The following is a 24346-nucleotide window of genomic DNA, read 5'->3' as shown; positions in this document are numbered from 1 at the left end:
GACGTGTGTGTGTGTGGGCCAAAGCTGCAACCCTAAGTATCTGACTTTCATCTTTCTCCATACTTACGGTTAAACTAACTGTGGCTGTACTGAAGTGTGACACTGTGTTGGATACACAGCAAACATGGCCTATCACATTTAGAGATGTAAAACAAGTGAGTTTTACAAGCGCCTGGTGAGCTCACCTGGTTGAGCGTACGCCCCATGTGCAGCGTCTCAGTCCTTGTCGCAGAGACTGTGGGTTTGGTTCCGACATGCGGCCCTTTGCTGCATGTCATCCCCCTCTCTCTCCCACTAATATGACTTAATCTGTCCTATCAATAAAGGCAATACAAAAGAAGACAAAACCAAGTGAGCTTGACTGCTGGTGCGGTGTGTGATGTCCATCATCAGTTTGATCTGGAATGATTTATGACACGAGTTAACAGACCTTGCTACATTAATCATGTCATGTTGCTAACCATGTCCTCTATTTCAAGCTACGTGCCACTATATATTTACCTGAATGAGGAGATAGCACGGTTTGTACAGCAGCAGCCAGTGGTGGACAGGCTTCTCATGTTGAGTGTATACCCTCATGCAAGCCAAAAGATTAAGATATGGTCTCACTTACTAAGAAATATAGTGTTTGCAGTGTCTATTGATTGTTCTGCTTCTCCTTCATCTGTCCCCTGCATGATTCCCCCCCCTCCCCCCAGCCACAGCAGGAGAGGGTCTCTAGTCTCTGCAGAACATCGTCACATCGTGCCCTAGATCCCACTGATGACCAAGGTACACACTGCAAAAAGTAGCTGTTATCTAGCCTTAAAACCGTACTTCTATAAAGTATGCTGTGTGTACTTTTGAACAGCACAGCACACTGCAGAGTCATGTTCCTGTGTTTAAGCCATGCTTTCCCAGGCTTCAGTGTGTGCTGCTGTAGCTACAGAAACCATGATTTACCCTCACATTCACCTTAATGACTGTATGAAGTGGATGAAGTGGGGGGCAGCTATAGAGAAGGCTCTGTTGCCCCAGGTCCGGCGCTTGGTCATGATTGGTGGCGACAGTAGGTTGGCATCAGAGGAGCGGAGGCTGGGGGAAGGAGTGTGGTGATGGAGCAGGTCGGTGAGATAGGAGGGGGCCTGTTTGTGGAGGGCTTTATGAGTGAGGAGAAGGACTTTGAATTGTATTCATTGTGGGACAGGGAGCCAGTGGAGGTTCTGGAGGACCAGAGTGATGTGGTCACAGGAGCGTGAATGGGTGAGCAGACGAGCATTAGAGTTCTGGATGTATTGAAGTGTATTAAGGACTTTGGATGATGAGCCATATAGAATGCTATTGCAGTAATCAATTCTGGAAGTAATGAAGGCATGGATCAAGGTTTCGGCAGAAGAGAATTGTAAGTGATGGGCGGAGACAGGTAATGTTTTCTGGTGATTTGATTGAAGACTGTTTGAAGATGAGGTTGCTGTCAAAAATAACTCCAAGGTTGTGGTTGTGTGAGGAGGAAGGCAGAGTGGAGTTGTCGACGGTGAAGCAGAACCAACACCGAGCCCTGGGGGACGCCTTGGGACAGATGAGCAGGGCAGGTGGTGCAGTTGTTGATGTTGATAAGCTGTTGAGATATGATCTTAGCCAGGAGAGGGCAGTACCAGTGATGTTGAGGGAGGAAACAAGGCGAGGGAGAAGAATGGTGTGGTTGGTGTCGAAGGCTTCAGGGAGGTCCAGAAGGATGAGGATGCTGAGGTGACCAGAGTCTGAGGAGAGGAGGAGGTCGACTTTGAGGAGAGCTGTTTCTGTGCTGTGCTGTGAGTGAAATCCGGATTGAAATGGTTTGAACAGGTCATTGGAGTTGAGGTGGGCTTTTTCGTTGGAAGGCAACAACACATTCCAATTTTTTTCCACAGAAAAGGAAGATTGAAAATAGGCCGGAAATTGTTCATATTATCAGGGTTGAGTCCAGCTTTTTAAGGTTTAAGGTTTTTAGGTCTTGTCTTCAATAATACTGTACAGTATGTAACACACTGTATACGTATGAATGTAGGGTTTACTGTGAAAACACAACACCTAACCATGTTTATGTTGAGTTTATAGGCAGGTGTTGGTGTTCAGTGTGCTGTCATATTCCAGGCACACATTAGGAGTCCAGCATTAGGTGTGAAAACTCAGGGATTGTAAAATAAACTGTAACTGCTCCAGCTCCTTGTCAGTGCTCTACATGTGTAGCGCTTTGAGTGTCTATGATAAAGTGCTTTATAAATGTAATGCATAATTATTATTATTATTATTATTATTACTATGTACAAGATCTCTTTAGCATATAATGTGCTGTTTATAGTCAGGCAGGCTCCCTTCCTTCAGCTCAACATATGTTCTCTTCACATGCGTTACACAATGGTGCCATCTAGTGGTTCAATATCTGCTCTGCAGTCTTAAGCGAGTTCTGTCCTGAGGTTGTCTTTGTGCCTTCTTACAGTGTACGCTAAATTAAAGAAGAATATTCAGCTGTACACATTAAGGACATATTGAAACCGTCAAGCCCCAAATAGTTCAAATTAATTACAGTTGAATAAAATTCACTTAAACATAACAGTGAGCAAATTAATAAGAATGAGCTGTGTTGTTCGATGTAAATGTCTAAGGAAAACACTTTCACAGTTATTTAGTGTAGAAAGAAAAGGAATGTCTGTGGATCAGCGACAATCACTCAGTCCTGCTGTTCTCCTCTTTATTCCATTAGTGTCTCTACTCCTTCTTCTTGGCTCTCCTCGACGACTTCTTGTTCTGCTCGGCCTCGATCAGTCTGCTGCTGCAGCGCTTGATCTCCTCACGGGATGGACAGCACTCTTCCTCATCATCATCATCACTAAGCTGGAGAGCGTCTGTTAGGAAAAGGGACATTCTCAGTCAAGACATCTGGACACATGCACGGCTGCACTGCACTGAATGCATTCCTGATATTTACTATTTCTCCTGTAAAACATGATTTTAAAGACACTTTGAGTTTTCACACCCCAGATCTAATCAGTCAACATCGGGAAGCATATCCATGCTCTTTTCTCTTGAATTCACTTCCTAAAGTCTTTTATTGTTGAGTACACTGTGTTCCAGCAGCTTGTGAACCGTGGCAGACCTACTTCTGTGGTGATTGGTTGGATATGTATCTGTGTCCCAACCAGCAGCGCCGCCCACCAAGAGTCAGGGTCTGTCTAGATCTACGCTGTAAAGTGTCCTGAGATAACTCCTGTTATAATATGACACTATAAATAATATAAAATTGAACTGAATCCCACCTGATCATCTGGAGCAATTGTCTCTCAGCAGAGGTAACAGTTTGGGTTTTCTTTCCAAACGATTTTCCCAGTACATTGTATTTATGAACTATTGATTGTTCTTAGGAGTTTGGGACCTATAGTGGTTTCAGACTGCTGACACTTTCTCAGATCTGTACTGTCCCATTGTGATGTTTGTGCACAATCTAATACATGCAGCTCTATAGTTAGCTGCTGTAGTAAAGCAGATTCACTGACTCACTGTAAGAAGCACATTCTGTCCATTGCATCTACAAAGCATCATTATCTCTTAGCTTGGTGTAACCACAGTAGTTCAGTAAAGCAGGGATACAGCTGGCTTGTTAACTCTGATCTCAGAGAGAGTGACTGCTGTGGGAACATACACCAAGGCTATTCTCAAACTTAACTAAAGAAACATGTTCCAGAAAAGATGACTGATTTTATATTACTCTTAAATTTAACAGCTTCTTTCTGTTTTCACAGAAATTAATTATATGCCTAGACATATATACTGTAGTATATATACTATATATAATATATAAATTGCTCTTACACCCCTTAAAATCAAGTGGAACTCGTGACCCTGCAAAAAGCTTTGGCTTGGGGTTGGGACCACCAGGTTGGGGACCAGTGCTGGAACCCTTTGTACCATTTCAGCATTGTTAGAGTCATTGTAATAAAGTGAAGTGTGCCTTGACTCTTAGATGATTCTAACTGGAACCACAGATCCTCGCTCCTGTGTATTTCTCTTTACAACACGAAGCTGCTGGACGCATCCTGTTACTCACGTATCGGGGTGCTTGGTCTTTTGATGTTCCTCGACTCCATCCTGTTGAGCTGTTCGAGCAAGCTGTAAACCTAAGTAAGACGGAGACGCAGAGGCAAAGGTTAACCAGATACAACAGACTTATGCTCACAAACAACTTGACTTTTCCCAAAAGAGAGACTGGAAGCTGAGAGGCACTGCAACATTAGGAGCTACAAGAAGAAACACTTTTTTTTAAGTTGTTTTGATGGACAGGGAATTTAAACCAAATTTGATTTGTGACATCTTTAAAGTGCTCATATTATGCTCATTTTCAGGTTCATAATTGTATTTAGAGGTTGTACCAGAATAGGTTTATGTGGTTTAATTTTCAGAAAACACCACATTTTTGTTGTACTGCACATTGCTGCAGCTCCTCTTTTCACCCTGTGTGTTGAGCTCTCTGTTTTAGCTACAGAGTGAGACATCTCACTTCTGTTCCATCTTTGTTGGGAGTCGCACATGCGCAGAAGCTAGGTAAGGACTACTAGCCAGTCAGAAGCAGAGTATGAGGGCGTGCCCTGACAGTACCTAGGTAAGGACTACTAGCCAGTCAGAAGCACGCTAGTGTGATCCGAAACAAACCCGCGTCAGCTGGTAACCATGGCTACAGCTCACGCGGGAATCATGGTTACGGCTGTACATGTTCCAACCCTAGTCTTATCCCGAAACACAGGCAGAACAACCAGAACCAGCTTCGCAACCTAGACTGGAGGAAGACATTTCAGAGTGTTATTTAAATGTTAACAAATTAATCTTTCATACGTAACGTTTTAATTCTGCACTGTCTCATGGATATGGTGATACAACTATCTGAACTCTTCGGGCCTCCGCTCGAACTAGCTTGGTTTGCGGACGTGCTATGCTAGCAGCTAGGCAAGCATTATAACGTGTGTTCCAAAGTGACCACGTTTGTGTCTGAAGTAAAGGCTGGACTACAATAGAGCTGTTTGGAGCAGTTTGTGAACAGTGTTTTCTGTTGGAGATGGTAAGTCCCTTTGGGCTGGACTTTGGGCTTTTTCACTTTATAAACCTATAACGTGCACACAAAAAGATATATAACACAATAAAGGAAAGGGGAAAAGCCAAAAGGCATAATATGAGCAATTTAAAAATGCATCTTATAAACAACTGACAGGACAGATGCATACAATGTATAAGATACACTTTTATAAAAAACTGTATATCAATATTCTCATGTAACTGTGCTTTAGACCGAAATACTGTTTGCAAAGTACTCCTTTAATAGTTAAATAAAAGTAGTGCCTGTTGGGAACAGGTTGATGGCTCGGCCCGCTCATCCAAACGACACAGGACACAGAGCAACACACCTGCCATCACATAGATGTGTCTCCGTGCTATGTTAGAGTATATGCATCATGTGGTAAAAGCTAGCTATTTGCTTCTTTGCCAGGCTATTTCCAGGAACAAAAGTGTTCATTCTACAATGTCTGTGAAATGTTTGAGTTTGCTACAATCTCACATCTGCCGTCTCTCTGACTTTATCTGTTCTTTAATGTTTTGTAGCGAGTGATGGAGAGCCAGCTGTACCCAGCATGCCATTCAGCGGTGTTACAGTTAATAGGGTCCCCTCTCAATACACTGCACAGTGTGTACATAATGCACTACAAATAAATATGTATATAGACCTCGCACTGACACTGCAATACACCCGCCAAGTGAGAAGACGATCAGATGAACGATTGAGGAAATCGACGACAGTTAGATGAATAAGTGGAACATTTTGGAAACAATCCACTTTAAAGATGTGTAAAATGTAGGTACTGGCATACTTCATACTTCATTACACGACTATTAAATCAGGGTTAGTGTTAAAGGACCAGCTGGTGGAAAACTGTAATAATAATAATAATAATAATAATAATAATAATAATAATAATAACATCAGCAGAAAATGTCAGACACAGCACATTAAGCCGATGAGATGAATGAGAGAAGTGTAGCACCCTCTCTTGGTCCAGGCCGCTGATCTCAGGCTGGTGCTTGGATGCTCTGTGCAGTAGTGTTGGTAGACGGGTGCTGATGTCCCTGAGTTTGTCCATGCTCTCAGTACAGGAAGCTCTGGGCAAGCCCTGCCAGTGGGACAAACATGGATCAACAACAAGCAAGACAAGATGTAAAGATCAAGGAAGACAAGATCATCTCAGGAGAACTGGCTGTCCTTCATCAGGTCAACATGTTAATGTTACCAGTAACACTTTGGTTTGTGACCAAACACCTGCACAACTGCACACATTCAGCCTCAGCCTTGCTATGTGCTAATTAGCAAATGTTATCCTAATCATTATACCTGCTAAACATCAGTGTGTTAGCATTGTCATTGTGAACATATTAGCATGCTGATGTCAGCATAGCAATACTATGGATTCTTTTGAGTGCGCTGTTGATGGACACTATTCACCCACAATGCAATGCACAAAGGAAAGGGAGGAGTTCCTCCGGCTTAATTGTTTTAGAATAAGTTTTAGATGTCAATGAGTCAGCTGCAGAAAGGTCTTGGTGAACAAAAACAAACTTTCTGTTTGTGAAGTTTAAAGGGCATTTCAGTCGCAGTTTGTATCACATATTGGGTCATTTCAGTCAGTTACTATGATGCTTAATATGTAATGTATGGATATATTATGGTAACAGCGCAGTGGCTCCATGCTGGAACTCTTTCAGGGCTCATATGTGAGCAGCACTGTATAAAGATAGAAAGTCTGTCCTTTAAAGACAACAGTAAACAAAAGGACTGTCCTGGTCCAGACCTCCACGGGAACACAGCTCATCCTGAAGTAGAGGTTGTTGACCCCCCGCTCAACAGCATCCAACATGTCCTGAGACTGCTTCAGCCCGGCCTGCAAGCATTCCACACGGAACACTTCCTCGTTCAGCTTCGCCTGCATCGTTCCCTTCTGCTCGTTCAACCTTAAAAAACACAGATGGAGTTCTTCAAGCTGGCTCAAACATGGCAGTCACATGTCTCCCTGTGCACTGTATGATCCCACTGGCGTTGGCCCCTTCTTCTCCTCAGTACACAGTGTCCCAGCTGTTTCTAAGATGGAGTGATGAGTGCAGATGGGATTCTGATATGTCACCATGCAACAACACACGCTGAGAACGGTCCGCGGGGAAGCGAGACGGGTTAGTGAAAACATGCCCACTGCCAGCCAATCACGTTGTTCACAGACTGCCAGAAGACACAAACGGCCTATTAGAGCTACCAGCACCCAGATGCTTTCAAACAATAATAATAATCGTAATAATAATTTCATGTATATAGCACTTTTCAAGCATTAGGCACAAAGTGCTTTAAAACATTTACAAAATATAATGAAAGAATCAGAAACACATGAGAGCCCATACAGAACAGAACAAACTGGACAATGGAAAATGTTTGGAAGTATACTAAAATGATGATACTAATCGAACATCGTTTAAATATGTGAAGAGAATAAAGTTCAAATAAAACACCATAACATAGTGATATAAAGAGCAAATATGAAGTGATCCGATATGGAAAAGAAAACATGGTTAAGTGTCGGCCATATTGTTAAACAGTGAAATTTACCCCGCGGGATTAATAAAGTATAAATTATTATGTAGGATATTATTATTAAAGGTCAGTTTAGAGGTCACTGACAGGGAGGCTCAGTCACCATGACTAACGTAACAGCTTCAGAGGGCACAGGCTGATCACATGACCAGCGGTCAGCACTGTGTGTGGACAGAGCAGCTGGAGAAGAAGAAACACATGAGGTCTCTATGTCTCTGGCACTGACTGCTCTCTCTCTCTCTCTCTCTCTCTCTCATTCAGCATTTCTGAAGAAAGGACGCGTGTTCCTGATGTCTGTTTATATATTCTACTCTGCTATACACTTGCTATTAGAAGTTAAAGTTAAAGATGTTAAGTTAAACAACAGTTACTCTGGACTTGCATCATCGTAACTTGGTTGGTCCATATCCATAAAACTTACCAACGCTCCCATGTTTAACTACCAGCTGTAACTCTGCCGCTGTTACAACAGACATGTAGCCTCTATTTTCCAAACCACTGCAATATTATAACAATTATTCCAGGACCAAATTATTTTGAAATGTATGGGAATTGTTTCAGCTCTATGTAAATGATGATGTATTTGAATGAAAGGTGGTGTGCCAAATTAAAATCTGACTGTTGGTGACTGAATATGATCCTGAGGACTGCCATGTGATGGCTGGTAAGTGTGAAGCTCAGCAGCAGTACCTTGTGGCTGCAGGTTGGGCACTGAACCTGAGCTGCGCGTACTGGAGCTCCAGATGGCCCAGGGCGTGGGCCTCCTGCCGGGCCAGCTCCTCGTTCTGGCTGACCTCGGTGAGGAGCTGCTGCCTGGTGGCTCGCTGGGACACCACCTTGTTAACTAGTTCCTATGAACACACCAGAGAATTCAGCCAGACAACAGTGGTTTAAATAGGACATACTATCATGAATATAAAGAGCATATTACAGGCATTGGTCTGTGTATATAAGCCATGCAGCTACTGTGGAATGCAGTGAAGGGCATATTTGCAGAGTTTCAAATGAAGAATAATACATACAAAATGTGCAACATGTGTCCTCAAAAACAAACGGAAGCTAGCTAGCACTACAAAAACAAAAGCGCACAGTTAGAGCATCTAAAAATGACTTTAATGCTCCAACACTGATTTAAAATGATATGATGCGTCCTTTTTGTGAATTTACTTAAAGAAATAGTCCAACATTTTGGGAAATATGCTTTCTTGCTGAGAGTCAAATGAGTGTCCATGAATATCCATAACACTTCAATGTCTGTGTATAACTCAGCAGCCGGTAGCTAGGGGGAAAAGTAGCCTGGCTCTCTCCAAAAGTCCCTAAAGTAGAAAATATGAAATGTTACTTTTTGTGTTGCCTGGCAACTTCACAGTGATGAGACTCCAGCAAATCGCAGCGCCCGACCAAGAAACAGTTACCTAACCCCCATACAGACAGATCTTTAGATATTTTTATGTATATGTATATATGTGTGTATCTCTGTGTCCCAACCGGCAGCGGCACCACCAAGAGTCTGGGTCTGTCTGAGGTTTCTGTCTGTTTAAAGGAAGTTTTTCCTCGCCTCAGCAGTAGCTCAGTCTGTGGGAGCCTGGCCTGGGGACTAGAGGGGGGTTGGTTCAAGTGCCAAAGTACGGAGGGTTCACTGGTAGCTGAAGAGATGGCAGGTCCCCTCCTGGGCACTGCCAAGGTGCCCCTGAGCAAGGTGGCGAGTGTGGAACTGAGTGTGTGTGTGTGTGTGTGTGTGTGTGTGTGTGTGTGTGTGTGTGTGTGTGTGTGTGTGAGTGAGCTTCGGGGGGGGTTGTGTGTGTGGAGGAGTTGGTACCTGCACATCAGCACAACCCAGCGCCTCCCTCAGAGCCTCCATCTCCTCCACCAGCTCCATGTCACCCTGTGACGCTCCGCAGATGTCATAACCCTGATGATCTGCAGAGAACACGCAGCACAATGATTCACAGGATCATAGTGCAGGAAACAAATGCTTTGTATGTACACTGATGGACGAGTAGTTTCATGTATTTTCATTGTACATTTGAAGTGATGGGAGTATGGTTTTAAGTTAAAAAAAAGACCGGTATAATATAAAAACAGGTAAAACAAGGTATAATATCTACAGCAGCTGCAGCAGCAACAATCAGTCATTGTTGCTGCTGCAGCTCAGTGAGCATCACTCTTTAATCCAACAGCTTGATACTGACACGGTGCAACAAGAGTTCCTGTCAATGGTGAAACATGGAAATAAAACAAAATAAACAGAACATCAATATAAATGTGATATTATATTACAGTTTTTCTTGATTGCTTTGACACAGCAGTCAACTCAAACTCCACATTTTTCAAAACAGTTAACACACAGGCCCAAACAGTGGCACTCATGGTCAAAATTATACATTGTGTTTGCAAAAGGCTCTAACCGTGCCAAAACATTTAAAATATGCAACAAAAGAAAATTTTGCCTTCAAACAACACAACTTGCAAATAAGTGTCTGAGCTCTTCCAATCAACCATTACACAGTGGACACCAAAATACTAAATACAGCTCTCAGTGGGAATCAGTGCACCATTGCTTGTCTCTGTAGCCTATTACTCTATGTACCTTTCATGTCAGAGACATTTGTTGTCAAATTTGCCTTCTTGCAGAGAATTGGATCCAGAATCAGAAATGCTTTGATGCAAATTTTATTGATTCCACTGATCCTTATTTTGAAACTATGGCTGAAAACTGAAATACTGTAAATATTACACAAAATACATGTAAACCAAAATAAAATCTATTAGAGTATGAGAAATTAAGAAAATAAAAATAAAATCTATTACAGTAAAGTATAACCATCTATTACTGTAGAGTATAAGAAATAGCCACCATTGATACTCAGTCTCTTCTTTCTTAGACCTCTTCCATCCATGTTGGCAGAGAACAACACAGACGCTGCACCTTTAAGGCCTGCAGACTGATTGCTAGTTGAAGATTTGTGTGAAGGAGCGTCAAACAGGAGCTTCAGTGATTTCATACTGATGGAGGTAGTTTCTAATAGTTCGGAACAGATGGTTTCTGTTTGGTTACCATAGCTAAAACAATGGAGTTTGGACTGCTTGAATGACATCCGTGTTAACTGTTCTGTAAAAGGGTGGGGAAAATGTGTCCATCCAATGAGAAAGGGTTAACACATTTGCAAGAGGTGTCTTCTGCTCTGCTGAGACAGTGATGATGAAAACCAAATGGATCCTAGTTTCTTTAAGCAGGTCAAAGCAATCAAGAAAAACTAATACGGAAACATATTGTTCAGATCTAGTTCTTATGGGATTCTGGTTCCGTTTTAGGACCTGAATACTGATAATGGATTAGTAAAGGCTCTTATTTTGCTGATTTTCATCCTATTTGCCACCCATGTTAATTTGATCCACGCCAGTGTAGTGGCTACTTCTGTTTTTCATTAAGAGACCTGTAGAGTGTTTGATTTGTTACGACTCGAGCAAACATTTGGTTGATAATAAAGCTGGTGTGTCGGGACAGACAGTCACATTCAACAAGTGCTCTGTTGCAATACCTGTGACAGGACTTGAGAGTACTTCTTCAATTTCCTGCATGTGAAAAGGAAATATGACAACAATAAATTAACCATAAACAATCAGTTATTTGCAAATGGATGGATATAACTTTCCCATTGTTACCTGCTCTTTGAGCCTGCTGTGTGCTGTGGGACTCAGGCGGCCCAGGGTTTCCATTTGCCTTTTCAGCTCCTTTTCTTCTGCACTCAGTTCACATAGCTCGATATCCATTTCTCTTTTCTTTCCCACTGTCTCATATTCCATCTGAGCCATCATGCCCTGATGGGTCATAAGAGAACGAAAAACACAAAGACCATTACATTAATCTTTAGAAGAGCCAAGGCAGCTGTGAGATTTGGCTTTAGGTCCAGGGCAGAGGGTTCAACCAAAAAAACATTGAAACATCCAAATCCATGTGATTGCGCCTTTAATTTAGTTTTACGTTGAGCACAGGGAGACACAATGCACCGGGTGAATACCGCGTTCTCACCTGCCCTGACGAACCGCACCAGTGGGACAAACCAACTCTAGTGCGATTCAACCGAACTAAAGGAGGCAGGTGTGAAAACGCCCTAAGAGCAACCATCAACCTTCAAACTGAGCCGCACAACAAAAGGCCATCACTCACTTACTTAAAGAAGTACTGTATTCAACTGATGTAAAACTGATGTACTGTGTTCATCTTTAAATTACTTCCCCTACTCACAGTAAGGACATTATATGTGACAGTATCTAATAAAATCAATGAACTCAATAAACTCATGTAATCACAAAAAAATTTCAAAATGAAAAGTGTAAATCCTATCCAAGCATTCACATCATGTCATCTGATATCATCAGCATGCTGATCCAGGGGCGGGTCTAGAGGGGGGGCCCGGGGGGGCTACTTTTTAAGTAAATTAGTTAATCTGTTTTGCCACGTGATATAATTCCAACATCCACGTCTCTTTTCTTCTAACGACATCATTCAATGCTAACAACTGTTTGATGGCTTGTCTTCAGTTAAATGTGGTTGACTCGGGTTAGCGTTAAACCAGTGGTTCACCACTGATTTAATCTTCATGCTGACTTCACTGTTAGGAAGCACCATGTTAACAAAGTATGGTTTCTCTTCTCTCTGCAGTGTGCTATTCTATCTTTTATCTATCATTTGAGTAGTCAATTTAAATTCAATTCAATTCCATTCAGCATACTTCATAGAAAGATATAGTGAAGAGAAAGTGTTTCCCATGCAGGAGAGAGTGGAGCTGCAGACAGTCTTACCAGAGTGCAGTCTGCAGCCGCGGCGACTGACTGGAAGTGTTGGGCTGCTCGCTCCACCTCGGCCTGGCCAACGGCCACCGCATGCTGCTTCTGCTCCAGCAGTTTATACATCCCACACACCTCCTGATCACATACAGACACCAAATATCAGCTTCTGGCTCAATACTGCTTCACATGGGGCTAGCATGTCAATGTGCTTCTACTCATGGTGTGCTAATGGGCTAATGCTAGTTCACATTAGTCCATAGGTCAAACTTTCCTTTCACATCTCTGGTTTCCTCAAGAAGGAAGCATGGCATTGTTGGAGTTTGGTTTTATAGAGCCCCAGACTGCGCAATATCAAATAAATAAAAGACAGGAAATCAATGATCATATGATTAAATCATAGAAAATATAGAAATGATTCAAACTCCTTCAATATAATTGAATTAAATGTCATCATTAATTTATTAAGAGTTTTTGTTATTGTATTGTTGTATTATTCATTTTTATTTCATTATATGCATTTCTTATTTCAAAAGGCTCTTTTTCAAAAGTTTAATATCGGCATTTCTCCGAATGACACTTTTACGTCATGTAACCGTTTATTTCATGATGTTGTCACCGCCCCCTCACCTTTCAGCCAATCATGTACACCCCTGCATCTCTTAGCTAGTTAGCTCCCATTAGCTAAAGCTAACACAACGCTAACGTTATTCTAGAGGCTGCTGCTGTAAATAACCACAGTACACAGACACAGCATGCATGACTCTCATTGAAAACTCTTAGAAAAAGCCGCCCCGCGCTGTGTAAATGCGCTCGTCTGTTCTTAAATTAATTTACAAATTATTGTTTCAAAACAAACAACAATTTATTCATATGACTATTTTATATCGACCTATTTATTTAAGTAATATTGTTGATTGTATTTTGCTGAGTGTGTTGAGTTCTAATCAGTGACTTAATTGACTACTTTACACAGACATCAACAAGACACACACAGAGCTAGCCAATGAAAGCCTCTGTGCATTGATGATGTAACTACATGTAGCAGTGTGCTGGTCCATGTCCTCTCTAACCCTATGGACCCCAACAGTACAGAGGGGTAAAAGAACTGTTACCAAAATACCAGTATGTCAAATATGCATACATGTTCAATGTAGAGTCAGAGGTGTGGCAGTTTTAGAGACAGTACATCCTGTGGTTCTGGACTTCTGGACTCAGTGAAGCAGCAGTCGCTAATTCATCCAAACTTTAAATAAAAACTCTTTTATGTAGGAGTGATACTGTATATTTTTTCTTCAATCTTGCTTTACACTCTTTAGTTATAGTTTTTAATGGATGTATCCCAGACGTTTTTTCCTATTATTACCGAAAGTGAAAATAATGCTAAGTTCCTACACAACATGATGTCCCTCTTATCAGTATGCATTGATAGAGTATCTGTATTGATACGCAGCTATGAATGAAATATTTCTGATAGTGGTTGGCGGAGTATAAAACAGCACAGCTCACCTGCTGCAGGTGCTCACGGATGTGTTGATAGGCCGTCTGGATTTCCCTAGCCTCTGTGGTCTTCATCTTCATCTTGTCCAGGTTGTTTTCCAGCTGTCGTATACGCTGACATTACAAGTGATAGTGATCAATGATAATATAGGATAACAGAAGATATGTTGAAATGTAAATGAATTCATCCAGTGTTAGCTGTTCCCACAGACATAAGTTGTGCTGAGCAATTTCTGCTGGCCCTTCTTTAGACACACAGGTGGTCAAGAGCGTTTTCCCCCCTTATCCTAGCATAGATGGTGTAGATCAAGTGAAAGGCGTAATCATATGTCAAATGTTGTGTTTGGCTGTCCCCAAGTGTCAAAAAAAGAAAAGAATGTGGGTGGGATGTGGGAATGGGGTGACTGTAGCGGAGTCTGGATATGTCCTTGGGTACACACATACCTGCTTACATGTGTCTTCACTGTTGTAATTTGTCAGCTCAAGGGTCTTTGCTTTCAATGACTCCTGCAGCTCTTTCAGCTTGGTCTCTTTCTCCTTTACAGCAAACAACAGCCTGTTGTGCTCATTGATCAGGACATGCCTCCTCCGCTTTTCTTGTTCAATTTTTTTCTGAATGACAGGAAAAGAAAACAGATTACATTCAATTCAACTTCCATGTTCACCAATCAAAAGCTCTTCTTAGCTAATGAAAAGTCAAAGTGAAGTTGGAGGTTTGTGGTTTACGTAGACACTACAGTGCTAGTATGGTTTAAAAGTGCAGTAAGCTATGTTAATCCAATACACTTTTTGTCAAATTCACTGAATATCTCCTCAGGGTTACCTAGATCCATATTTTCAGTTTGAGCTGAAAAATAATCACGTGTTCCTACACAGACTAAACTGAACGGTGCGCTGGGCTCTTGCGCTCCTTTAAATCTGGGGGGTGGAGCTTCTGAAGGGGGTGTGGGGGGGTATCTGTTTGGCAGTTGAGTTCAAATATCAACAATCTTTACACAGCATTGCTTACTGCACTTTAAATGTTTTAAAAGCAAACTTTACCTCCAGGGGTAGTCCCGCCTTGAACAATGGCTTTTGTGTTGTCGTAAGTTTGTCATGGCTGTCCAAGACCAGCTTTGCTGCACCATGCTCTGCTTTCATCTGTTTCTCTGGAAATGAAAATGGATTTGATTCATAGTGTTTTCATAAAACAAGCTAATCCTTAAGTATTCCCACGACTTTCCATCTCTCCTTGAAATTAATAGTTTTATACGTTAACACTTAAGCAATGTATTTTCTGCAATGACTTACGTAAGGAGCATTAGCTACATTAACATTAACATGTCAATTTTGTCATTTAACATATGCACATAGCTTAAGCTTTGCTCACCCATAGTGTTAACACACAGTAAAAGTTTAGTTAGCAAGAATCACTCTTTGTAATACAGCTACAGCACAATGTTTCAACGGATACTTGTTTACAGTAGATATGTTAACTAGCTAGTCAAGTTAACAAACGTTGCGGCTCATACATTCATCATTTTATTTCATAGTGGAAGTAGTAGTAGTTTCCCTCTTCTTTAAATTAAAGATTTAAAGTGAAAAACAAGCTGGTGGTTAGCTATGCTATCTATGCTAACTAACTTTTTAAATACCTGAGGTTTTGATTCGACGCAGAGTCCTTGAATCTTTCGTCTTTGTAGAGGAATCACAATCCATTTTTATTTTTTCACCAAATAATCAAGCTAGCTGTTACCTGCACGCAGTTACTCCGCGTGTCAATCCTTAAAATAAAGATTTAAGTCCTGGTTGATTTAGAATTTCTATTTGAATAAAAACAATGGAGTCGTGTGAGAGTTCAGCATTCAAGAATTGTGTGCATAGTTCCATTTTTTGTGTGTATACAATGGAGAAAAACTGTAGGTACAATGATAACTGTAGCTAACCATTGAAATTCTGTGATTTTTTAAACATTGGGTCCTTGACTTCACACAGGAGGTAATCAAAGGAAGGCTTCCCATTTCAGCTGCTGAAAAGACAACGCTCACAGGCAAACTTGATAAGCCCTAAAGCTAGCTAATTAAGCTAGCGTTAGCCTTAGCCTGGGTTGGTTGAAAACACTGTATAATATGGCCACCATCTTAACTTCTATGTCCACCAACAGCTGAGAGGAAGAATCCACCTGATCAACGCTGACCAAGGAGCTCTACACACCAGTGAAGAGCTGCAGAGAGAAGTAGGTGTCAGCACACAAACATATCCATCACCAGTGTATATGCCTCCTTTCTGCTTGTAATGTTTGATTAATGTATGTGGATTTCTTTTTAAAAACTAACTCAAGTGTCTTTGAGGATTGTAAAAAGCGCTATACAAATAAAATGCATTATTATTAATTCCTGTGGTCAACGTAACTCTGGAAAGATCGTGATACAGCAACAGTCCCAAAGTGACATCACTCGTCCATGACATCATTACAGTCATACTTTTGTTTTTGCTATCATAGAGAGCCATAACTGCTGTACTAGTGTGTACATGTTTGAATGTTAAAGCTTTTACCTGGTTGTTCTGTTGTGTGGACTTTACATCCACAGCTCCATGTGCAGATGAACACGGATCAAACCTGACAGTGGTTCCACATTGAAGGGGGGTGGGTTGAAAACACTGTATAATATGGCCGCCATCTTAACATAAAAAAAATTCAAAATCAGGAAAACATTGTCCATCAACTTAACTATGCTTGAGCCCCAAGCCAATCCGACCAATGATATCCTACCAATATGCACTACGTATAGGCGTCATAGCCTTGAATGATATGTAAAAAATAGAAGCTTAGCAAACACTTTATTTTCATTTAGCATTACAGCTGTCTTCCCCACCTAACCATTTTTTCTGGACTAAGCTTAGCACAAAAAGTAAGGAAATTTGAGTTGCATGTTCCTTACAAATGGGGCCCCATTTGAAAGGGAACTAAACAGGCTTTCCAACGGTATAAGATTTATTGCCAAAAAGCATTGTTACCACAGAGAAATAATCTACCAAACACAAATTTCCTTACTTTTTGTGCTAAGTTTATGTCTTATTGTCCAGGTTTAGTGACACGACACTCAAGGCATCTGAGAAGCATAGCACAATGAACCTGATATACAGATCATAGGACAGTATTTCTACACACAGTACAGTTGTTTCCTCTCTCATTGGTCAGTACACATCTAAACAGCGCCAAAAGCTCATTGACTATTTGCTGTGGCTGAAGGCAGTACTGCAGATCATCTTCATCTGGCTGTTGGCAATTGAGGATGCCCAATTCCTTGGTGAGAGACGTCATTGAGAAATAAATTGTGAAAACAATCGGATAATTAATGTTTCCAACAGACAAAACAACAAAACAGCACTATATGGCAATAAGTTGAAAGGGAAGTAATTTAAAAATGGATCAATTACATGGAGTTACAAGCACATCTTTTAGGTTTATTTGACAAAGTTTTCAGAACAGGAATCAGTTCAAATAATGCATCTTAAAAATATGACCTTGACAGGATCCTACATTTGGGGGCCCAGTCTCAGAGAACAAAGACTGAACAGTCAAGTTTGTCTAATGGTGCATTCAGAACGAGGCATTTTCAGCAGCGTGATAACATACTAATTCATTGCAAAGAAGCAAATAGACAAAATGGTGCAAAGCTAATGACGCAAACACGCAATATAATCAACCGAGAAATTTGTGTGACACTGTGGCTTGAAAGCCAATCAGTGTTTAGATTCTCCTGATGTCCTAATGTTGCATCAGAAATGGAGGAACACATTACTGAAGCTGTCTGTGGCACCCAGAGCTCTGTAGCAGCATTCTTTACAGAGACTGGATGAAAAAGGAGCTTTCACTATTTGCTGCGCTTTAAAACATCACGGTTACTTAATCGTAAAGGCTCCCCTACACCAAGAGTTAACTCACTGTTATGTGTAGCAGTGTGTGCAGTTCTTATTAAACCTCCCTGACAACATAAACATTCACGTTTGCACACACACACGGCACATCAGACGCCGGTCCGGTCACCGCAAGTATTGACTGGGGTTGAATGATGGCAAAGAGATCTCCCCATCACATAACACAGGACTTTCACCCAGGAGAGCCGGTATACAGCGTAGACATACACGTGGATAGCTCAAAATGCGTACAGATAACAGGCCATTTGGCTTTAGAAAGTGGCGTGTATGTTTACGCAAAGTCATGATGCCATGTTGTGTGAACAGACCCGAAAAAGTAGGAATTCAGACTTTTTAATAATTGTCATCATGATACTGTTATTTCGGCTTACTTCTTATTTGTTTATTGCAAATAAAAAACATCAAAATCTGTACTTCAAGTAAAGCTGGAAGCGGAAGTCATCCAGACGTAATGTTCACTTCCTGGAGAATGTGGGGAAAATCACCGTTGCTTTTGCTCTCCAGGTGATGTTATTCATCCGGACATGACGCTGTTTGACATATCTGGGACTTTAACAGCAGGTACAAAGATATATATATATATATTTTTTTTTTTTTTTGATTTGGCCATATTGATGACAGACTACAGCTACAGCTCTACACCAGTGGGAGTAACGTGAGTAGCATTAAGAGGGGAGTGATTGACGCGCCTAGATATTCATTTTCAATGAGAGGCAAGCGGGCGGGTATGGGGGCAAGGGCAGTTTGACAGGCAGAACGACAAACGGGCGCAATCACTTGAAACTGTCGCGTTCGTGCTCGTCACACGCCTGCCCGCTGCAAGAGTTGGATTGTCTTGAACTTTTTCCTACGCGAATGACTCAGGCGAAGTGTTGCTTATCATCTAAGAAAGACCTCAATGTGATTAAACACAAATTATTCCAATTAGATCCTACAATCAAACTCATGCAATTAATGTGACGCAAATCAAATATTTGCAAAGGTGGGAATGCACTACAAGTCTAGTTTGTCTAAGTCTAGTGTTTGGGTCTAGTTTAAAATGTTCTTGTAGTCTAGCACTCACAGTGGGAACAGATCTCTTGGGTCCACGTGGGTTAGGACAGGCCTTATCATGTCATAACTGATCTACCAATTAAATGTCTCATATTATGTTTTTCATTTCACATTCAATGATCGGTCTCTTCATATGACATTTTCAATAGCGATAATAAGCTGCAATCATCAGTTTATCCCTTGTCAAAGAATAACTGGTCAAAGAATACCCTTTTTCATTGCAAACGTCAACCTTTTGGGCATTTGAAACAGATTAATAAAACTTTGATACAGGGAAACGCAACCTGTTGACATGCGGGAAGTCACTGTAAGTTGCAGGTCCAGTGTATCACTGGTAACCCAATCCATGTCGACTGAAGTGGCAAAAGAGAGGGACGGTGATGGACAGACAAATAAACTGTAAAACAAGAAGATAAGAAAAATATACTTCAACTACTATTAAACAATGACTTTCAAAAAAACAAATTATAAAAGCTAATAAAACAAACTTAACAATGAATATAGTGTACTATTGTACTGGCTTTAAACTACAGGTAAGCAAAGCATGCTGATGCTAGCATGTGACACCTTACAGCTTATCAACATTTTTTGTATTTACAACAGGTCAAATTACTAAAGGGCTACAATTACTACAAATTTCCCGTTCTGGTTCAGTCTCACTGCCGAGCAGAGCTCATGGCTTCTGATATGGCAGCCATTGTTACTTCTGTGCCACGGGGTGAATTCCCTCTGTAAGCTTCATACTAAGAAGACTGAATGTACTGTACCTGTATGATAAACATGGTGACAACGCCTGCACCCGTGTTAAGATAGTTTCTGGCAAACCAGTTCCTCAGTTTCACGAGACAACCCTGAAAGACAACATTTGGATGGTTATCATTTATTCATAGAGTAAATTGGCTGAGCATATGTGCATATTTACAGTTACACCAACAAATAAAATAGGAGGAGCAGACAGAGTCATGAGGACTCAATGAACGGGTTGGAGGCTAAATCAAATGAGACAGGTAGAGGACACCTGGAACGTCTGGAGGTTACAGAGGAGGACGGTTTGGATTTCAGATTATTATTAAGAGACTTCACCATGTCATATTTTTATTATCTGCAGGAAGGAACTCAAGAGCAAGTGCAAGCTATTTTTAAAAAAACAAACCCAGAATCGGATCAAATGAGGAACACACAATATTGTGTGTCTATCTGTTAACACATAATAATACCTCTGGCCAGGGGGGGTGGAGCAGGGTGCTGCAGGGGCTGCTGCTGCAACAGGACACCGGGACGTTGCCCTTCCAGTCCGCCACACCATGAACTCCACAGCACCTGAACTGTACAAAGAAAACTACTTTGATGGAATGGACATGTGCTTCAGCTGGACTGGGGGAGGCGAATGAATAAAAAGAAGAGTCACAAAGACAAACATCATTTACCAGGTCCTGGACAGCATCAAAGTCATCTTTAATGGTTGTGTTGCTTTCTGGACTGGACTGTCTGTAGATCTCCAAGCTTCGCATCAGGTCTTTCTCAAAGTATGTGTCAATCTGCACAACAGACAGCCAGCTATATTATAATAGTATCTATTATTAAAGACATCAGCCTCTCGTGCCATGGCAGTACAGTATGTGCTGGCAGAAGGTATTATACATCTATATCTATATAGATGTAGATATAAATTAATTAAACGTGTAGCTGAGCGCTCCTACCTCGGTACTGTAGACCAGGAACACACAGGCCATGGCCAGCTCCACCATCATCAGGATGAAGACCAGGATGAAGAACTGGAGCAGAGCAGATCCCATTCAGAGCAGTGAGTTTGCCAGGCTAATGTTTTTAGAACAATGAAGCAGACTTTAAGAACTCCTGTCTCATACTCACAGTGATGAGCATGCAGCGGTTCTCCTTCATGCCTCCTAACACTCCGAGGTAACACACACAGGTGACAATGGTCCCGCTGACCACCAGTGTGTTGGCGGGGTACACGGGCCAGAAGCTGGTGACCAGGGAGGCAAACTGGGAGTGAATCATCTGGAACTCCCCAAGCGCCACCACAAACGCCCCACACAGCTCCAACACAAACACACACACACACACACACACAGCTCACGTTAGGATCCTGGATGTGTGACTGTACTACATCAATTATAATTAATATATAATAATAATAGAATTAATAAACCACAGCTGTCCACTGAAAGCCAGCATAACAACAATGAAACTTAAAAACCTTCATTCATTTTATTTCCACAGGACAACCTCTTTTAGTAATGTTTGATTGGGGCACTCAACCAATTTTACACAGAAAAGCCGTGTTCCGAGCACGGAACTAGGAACCTTCTGAGGACCTGGCTGTGTTCCGACTGCAGGGACCAGGCTTTGTTTCTCTAAACGGAGGGTATCTCTTTCTGAAAGTACAGGAAGCTTCAGGGCGGAGTTTGCAGGGATGGCCGTTGCTGATTGGTCAGACAGCTGGCAGCTTGCCGACTGCTTCTTTCATAAAACAAGGAAGTACTCTCATTTCGATTTTTGAACATAACAAAGGGGAACATTTATCTTTAAAGTTAAGCTTGAAAGTTAAAGTTAGAGCAGACACACATTAACATACACAGACACACAATCAGACAGACATGCAGATAGATAGACAGACACACAATCAGACAGACAGACACACCGACCGACAGACAGACCGACATGCAATCAGACAGATAGACATGCAGACACACATGCAGACAGACAGACACACAATCAGACAGACAGACCGACAGACATGCAGACAGACAGACACACAATCAGACAGACAGACCGACCGACCGTCAGACACAGATGTAGATGGAGAGACAGACACACCGACAGACAGATGGTCAGACACACACACAGATGCAGATAGAGAGACAGACAGACACACCGACAGACAGACGGTCAGACACACACACACACACACACACGCACACACACGCACACACACGCACACACACGCACACACACACAGACAGACAGACAGACTCTGAGAGTGAGTTCCTCCAATGTAGCACATATACGGACATCAGAACTCAGTTCTTTACGGAAATTGAACATAAACTCCCAGACGTTGATACACTCTCTGACCAGACAAAAACCCAACATCTACTCGGAGTAACTAGTGTGAGCGCTGTAGAAGCAGCAAGATATGTGAGTGATATCACAGCCTGAGAGACAACCAGCACAACCACACATAACATCTGGAGTTCATCTCCTCACACTCTCATTTAGTCCTCTACTTCATGGGTTTTTCTTTCTTACATTTGACACTTAACGATTTTATATTAGTATACTGTTGTTTCTTTATTGAACCTAAATACATTAATTATTGCACACGCGTGCACGCACGCACACGCACACACACACACACGCAGGTATGCACACAGATGCACGCACATACGCGCGCGCACGCACACACACACACACACACACACACACACACACACACACACACACACACACACACACACACACACACACACACACACACACACACACACACACACACACTACCTACCCAGCACAAGAAGTTGAGATGTATCAGCAGAGTTTTGGAGCAGTTTACACAGCAGCGATTCATCCTTCCTGGTAGTTTCTCTCTGTAAGAGTTGTCAAGTCGATGTTTATTCAAACACTGAAAGACATAATGTGGAGCAGATGATGCAGCAATCAAACAGGAGAAGAGTGTTTACAGGACACCACTGTTTGATATGGCAACAGAGGCACAATGCCCCCCTGGGCCCAGTTCAGCTCCAGTTAATCATTGTCACCGCCTCTTATCTCCACATGAACCATTCCTTTGTCCCAAAATGTCGGAGAATGTTCAGCCACCACAGTAACATACAGTCATGTGAAAAAATTAGGACACCCATGCTAAAGTTGACTAAAAAGAGGAATAAAAAAAATCATCTTTCGGAAATTGATCTTAATGCCTTAATTAAAAAAATGAGGAAAAATCCAATCTTTAAGGACACCAATTGAAGGGTATGTGATGATGGGGGGTATGGTGAAGGGTATGTGATGATGGGGGGGTATGGTGAAGGGTATGTGATGATGTGGGGGTATGGTGAAGGGTATGTGATGATGTGGGGGTAGGGTGAAGGGTATGTGATGATGGGGGGACCAAGGGAACTTCATCAGGATCATAGTATCCTGGATCCATGAAATAACTGGCCTTTCAAAATAAAAGTCTGCCTGCCTCTATGGGAATCTAACATAGGGGTGTACTGACTTATGCCCCCTGCATTTTAAGGAAGAACATTTATTTATTTATGATACATTATTCATTCACAAAGAAAATTGGTGTCCTTAAAGGTTGGATTTTTCCTCATTTTTTTTAATTAAGGCATTAAGATCAATTTCCTAAAGATGATTTTTTTTATTCCTCTTTTTAGTCAACTTTAGCATGGGTGTCCTAATTTGTTCACGACTGTAGGTCTGTTCCTGAAGATTTCTTCTCTTCATGTCACACTGATGTTGTGAAATAATGTCGACTCTTACACTACCAGTAATACTGAAATATAGCTTCATTACTCAACTGCCTTCGTTTGGAAATTCATGGTGCAATTATAATTAGAACATCAATCATAATCAAAGTGAAGAAATATCTTACCTTAACTTCGCTGTAGGCAGCAATAATCCAGCGGCAGATAATCCAGCGGATTGCAGCGAGCAGTGTGTTGGTGTGACTGACCACAGACAGCTGGGAGCAGGAAGTGAAGTCAGGAGGAGGAAGGACACTGAGACTTGTGTTCTGTCCACCAACAGCTGAGAGGAAGAATCCACCTGATCAACGCTGACCAAGGAGCTCTACACACCAGTGAAGAGCTGCAGAGAGAAGTAGGTGTCAGCACACAAACATATCCATCACCAGTGTATATGCCTCCTTTCTGCTTGTAATGTTTGATTAATGTATGTGGATTTCTTTTTAAAAACTAACTCAAGTGTCTTTGAGGATTGTAAAAAGCGCTATACAAATAAAATGCATTATTATTAATTCCTGTGGTCAACGTAACTCTGGAAAGATCGTGATACAGCAACAGTCCCAAAGTGACATCACTCGTCCATGACATCATTACAGTCATACTTTTGTTTTTGCTATCATAGAGAGCCATAACTGCTGTACTAGTGTGTACATGTTTGAATGTTAAAGCTTTTACCTGGTTGTTCTGTTGTGTGGACTTTACATCCACAGCTCCATGTGCAGATGAACACGGATCAAACCTGACAGTGGTTCCACATTGAAGGGGGGTGCAGAGGCCCTGATTTAACAAAGGCCTTAATCACTGAAGACACTGAGAGCAGATAATAACCGATTGATATCTGATTAAATATAAAATTAAATATAGAAATGTATATACATTCAAAAGGGAAATCCGCACATTGGAGACATCAGTTGTTTGTGGGAGCAGAGAGACAGTGGAGACGCCCTGG

At 41.6% G+C, this 24346-nt stretch overlaps 2 protein-coding genes across 6 annotated transcripts; both read right to left on the bottom strand.

The window, feature by feature from the left end:
- Nucleotides 1-2526: 2526 nt before the first annotated feature.
- LOC144517780 (coiled-coil domain-containing protein 183-like) lies at nucleotides 2527-16553 on the bottom strand. Of its 3 annotated transcripts, none has more exons than XM_078249901.1 (13): nucleotides 16463-16553; nucleotides 14969-15075; nucleotides 14372-14539; nucleotides 13937-14041; nucleotides 12443-12565; nucleotides 11303-11458; nucleotides 11179-11212; nucleotides 9456-9556; nucleotides 8327-8487; nucleotides 6849-7008; nucleotides 6048-6173; nucleotides 4064-4133; nucleotides 2527-2864 (listed from the first exon to the last, which is right to left on the bottom strand). In XM_078249901.1, the coding sequence occupies exons 2-13, from the start codon at nucleotides 15065-15067 to the stop codon at nucleotides 2728-2730; spliced, it is 1440 nt and encodes a 479-aa protein (XP_078106027.1). In that variant the 5' UTR covers nucleotides 15068-15075; nucleotides 16463-16553; the 3' UTR covers nucleotides 2527-2727. The 3 variants fall into 3 exon arrangements, with proteins under 3 accessions (XP_078106027.1, XP_078106026.1, XP_078106028.1); XM_078249900.1 differs by lacking the exon at nucleotides 16463-16553 and adding an exon at nucleotides 15562-15645; XM_078249902.1 differs by lacking the exons at nucleotides 6849-7008; nucleotides 16463-16553 and adding an exon at nucleotides 15562-15645.
- LOC144517783 (leukocyte surface antigen CD53-like) lies at nucleotides 16500-23649 on the bottom strand. 3 transcript variants are annotated; one of them, XM_078249907.1, is made up of 9 exons: nucleotides 23526-23649; nucleotides 22431-22547; nucleotides 20774-20962; nucleotides 20602-20676; nucleotides 20329-20439; nucleotides 20119-20226; nucleotides 19669-19752; nucleotides 19186-19298; nucleotides 16500-16587 (listed from the first exon to the last, which is right to left on the bottom strand). In XM_078249907.1, the coding sequence occupies exons 2-8, from the start codon at nucleotides 22491-22493 to the stop codon at nucleotides 19230-19232; spliced, it is 699 nt and encodes a 232-aa protein (XP_078106033.1). In that variant the 5' UTR covers nucleotides 22494-22547; nucleotides 23526-23649; the 3' UTR covers nucleotides 16500-16587; nucleotides 19186-19229. The 3 variants fall into 3 exon arrangements, with proteins under 3 accessions (XP_078106033.1, XP_078106032.1, XP_078106035.1); XM_078249906.1 differs by lacking the exon at nucleotides 16500-16587 and having other exon boundaries at nucleotides 17354-19298; nucleotides 23526-23647; XM_078249909.1 differs by lacking the exon at nucleotides 16500-16587 and having other exon boundaries at nucleotides 17354-19298; nucleotides 22431-22512; nucleotides 23526-23644.
- Nucleotides 23650-24346: the final 697 nt, after the last annotated feature.

Source organism: Sander vitreus, chromosome 5 (assembly GCF_031162955.1).
Source record: "Sander vitreus isolate 19-12246 chromosome 5, sanVit1, whole genome shotgun sequence".
NCBI classification, from domain to species: domain Eukaryota; kingdom Metazoa; phylum Chordata; class Actinopteri; order Perciformes; family Percidae; genus Sander; species Sander vitreus.
This window is presented reverse-complemented; position numbering and strand designations above follow the sequence as displayed.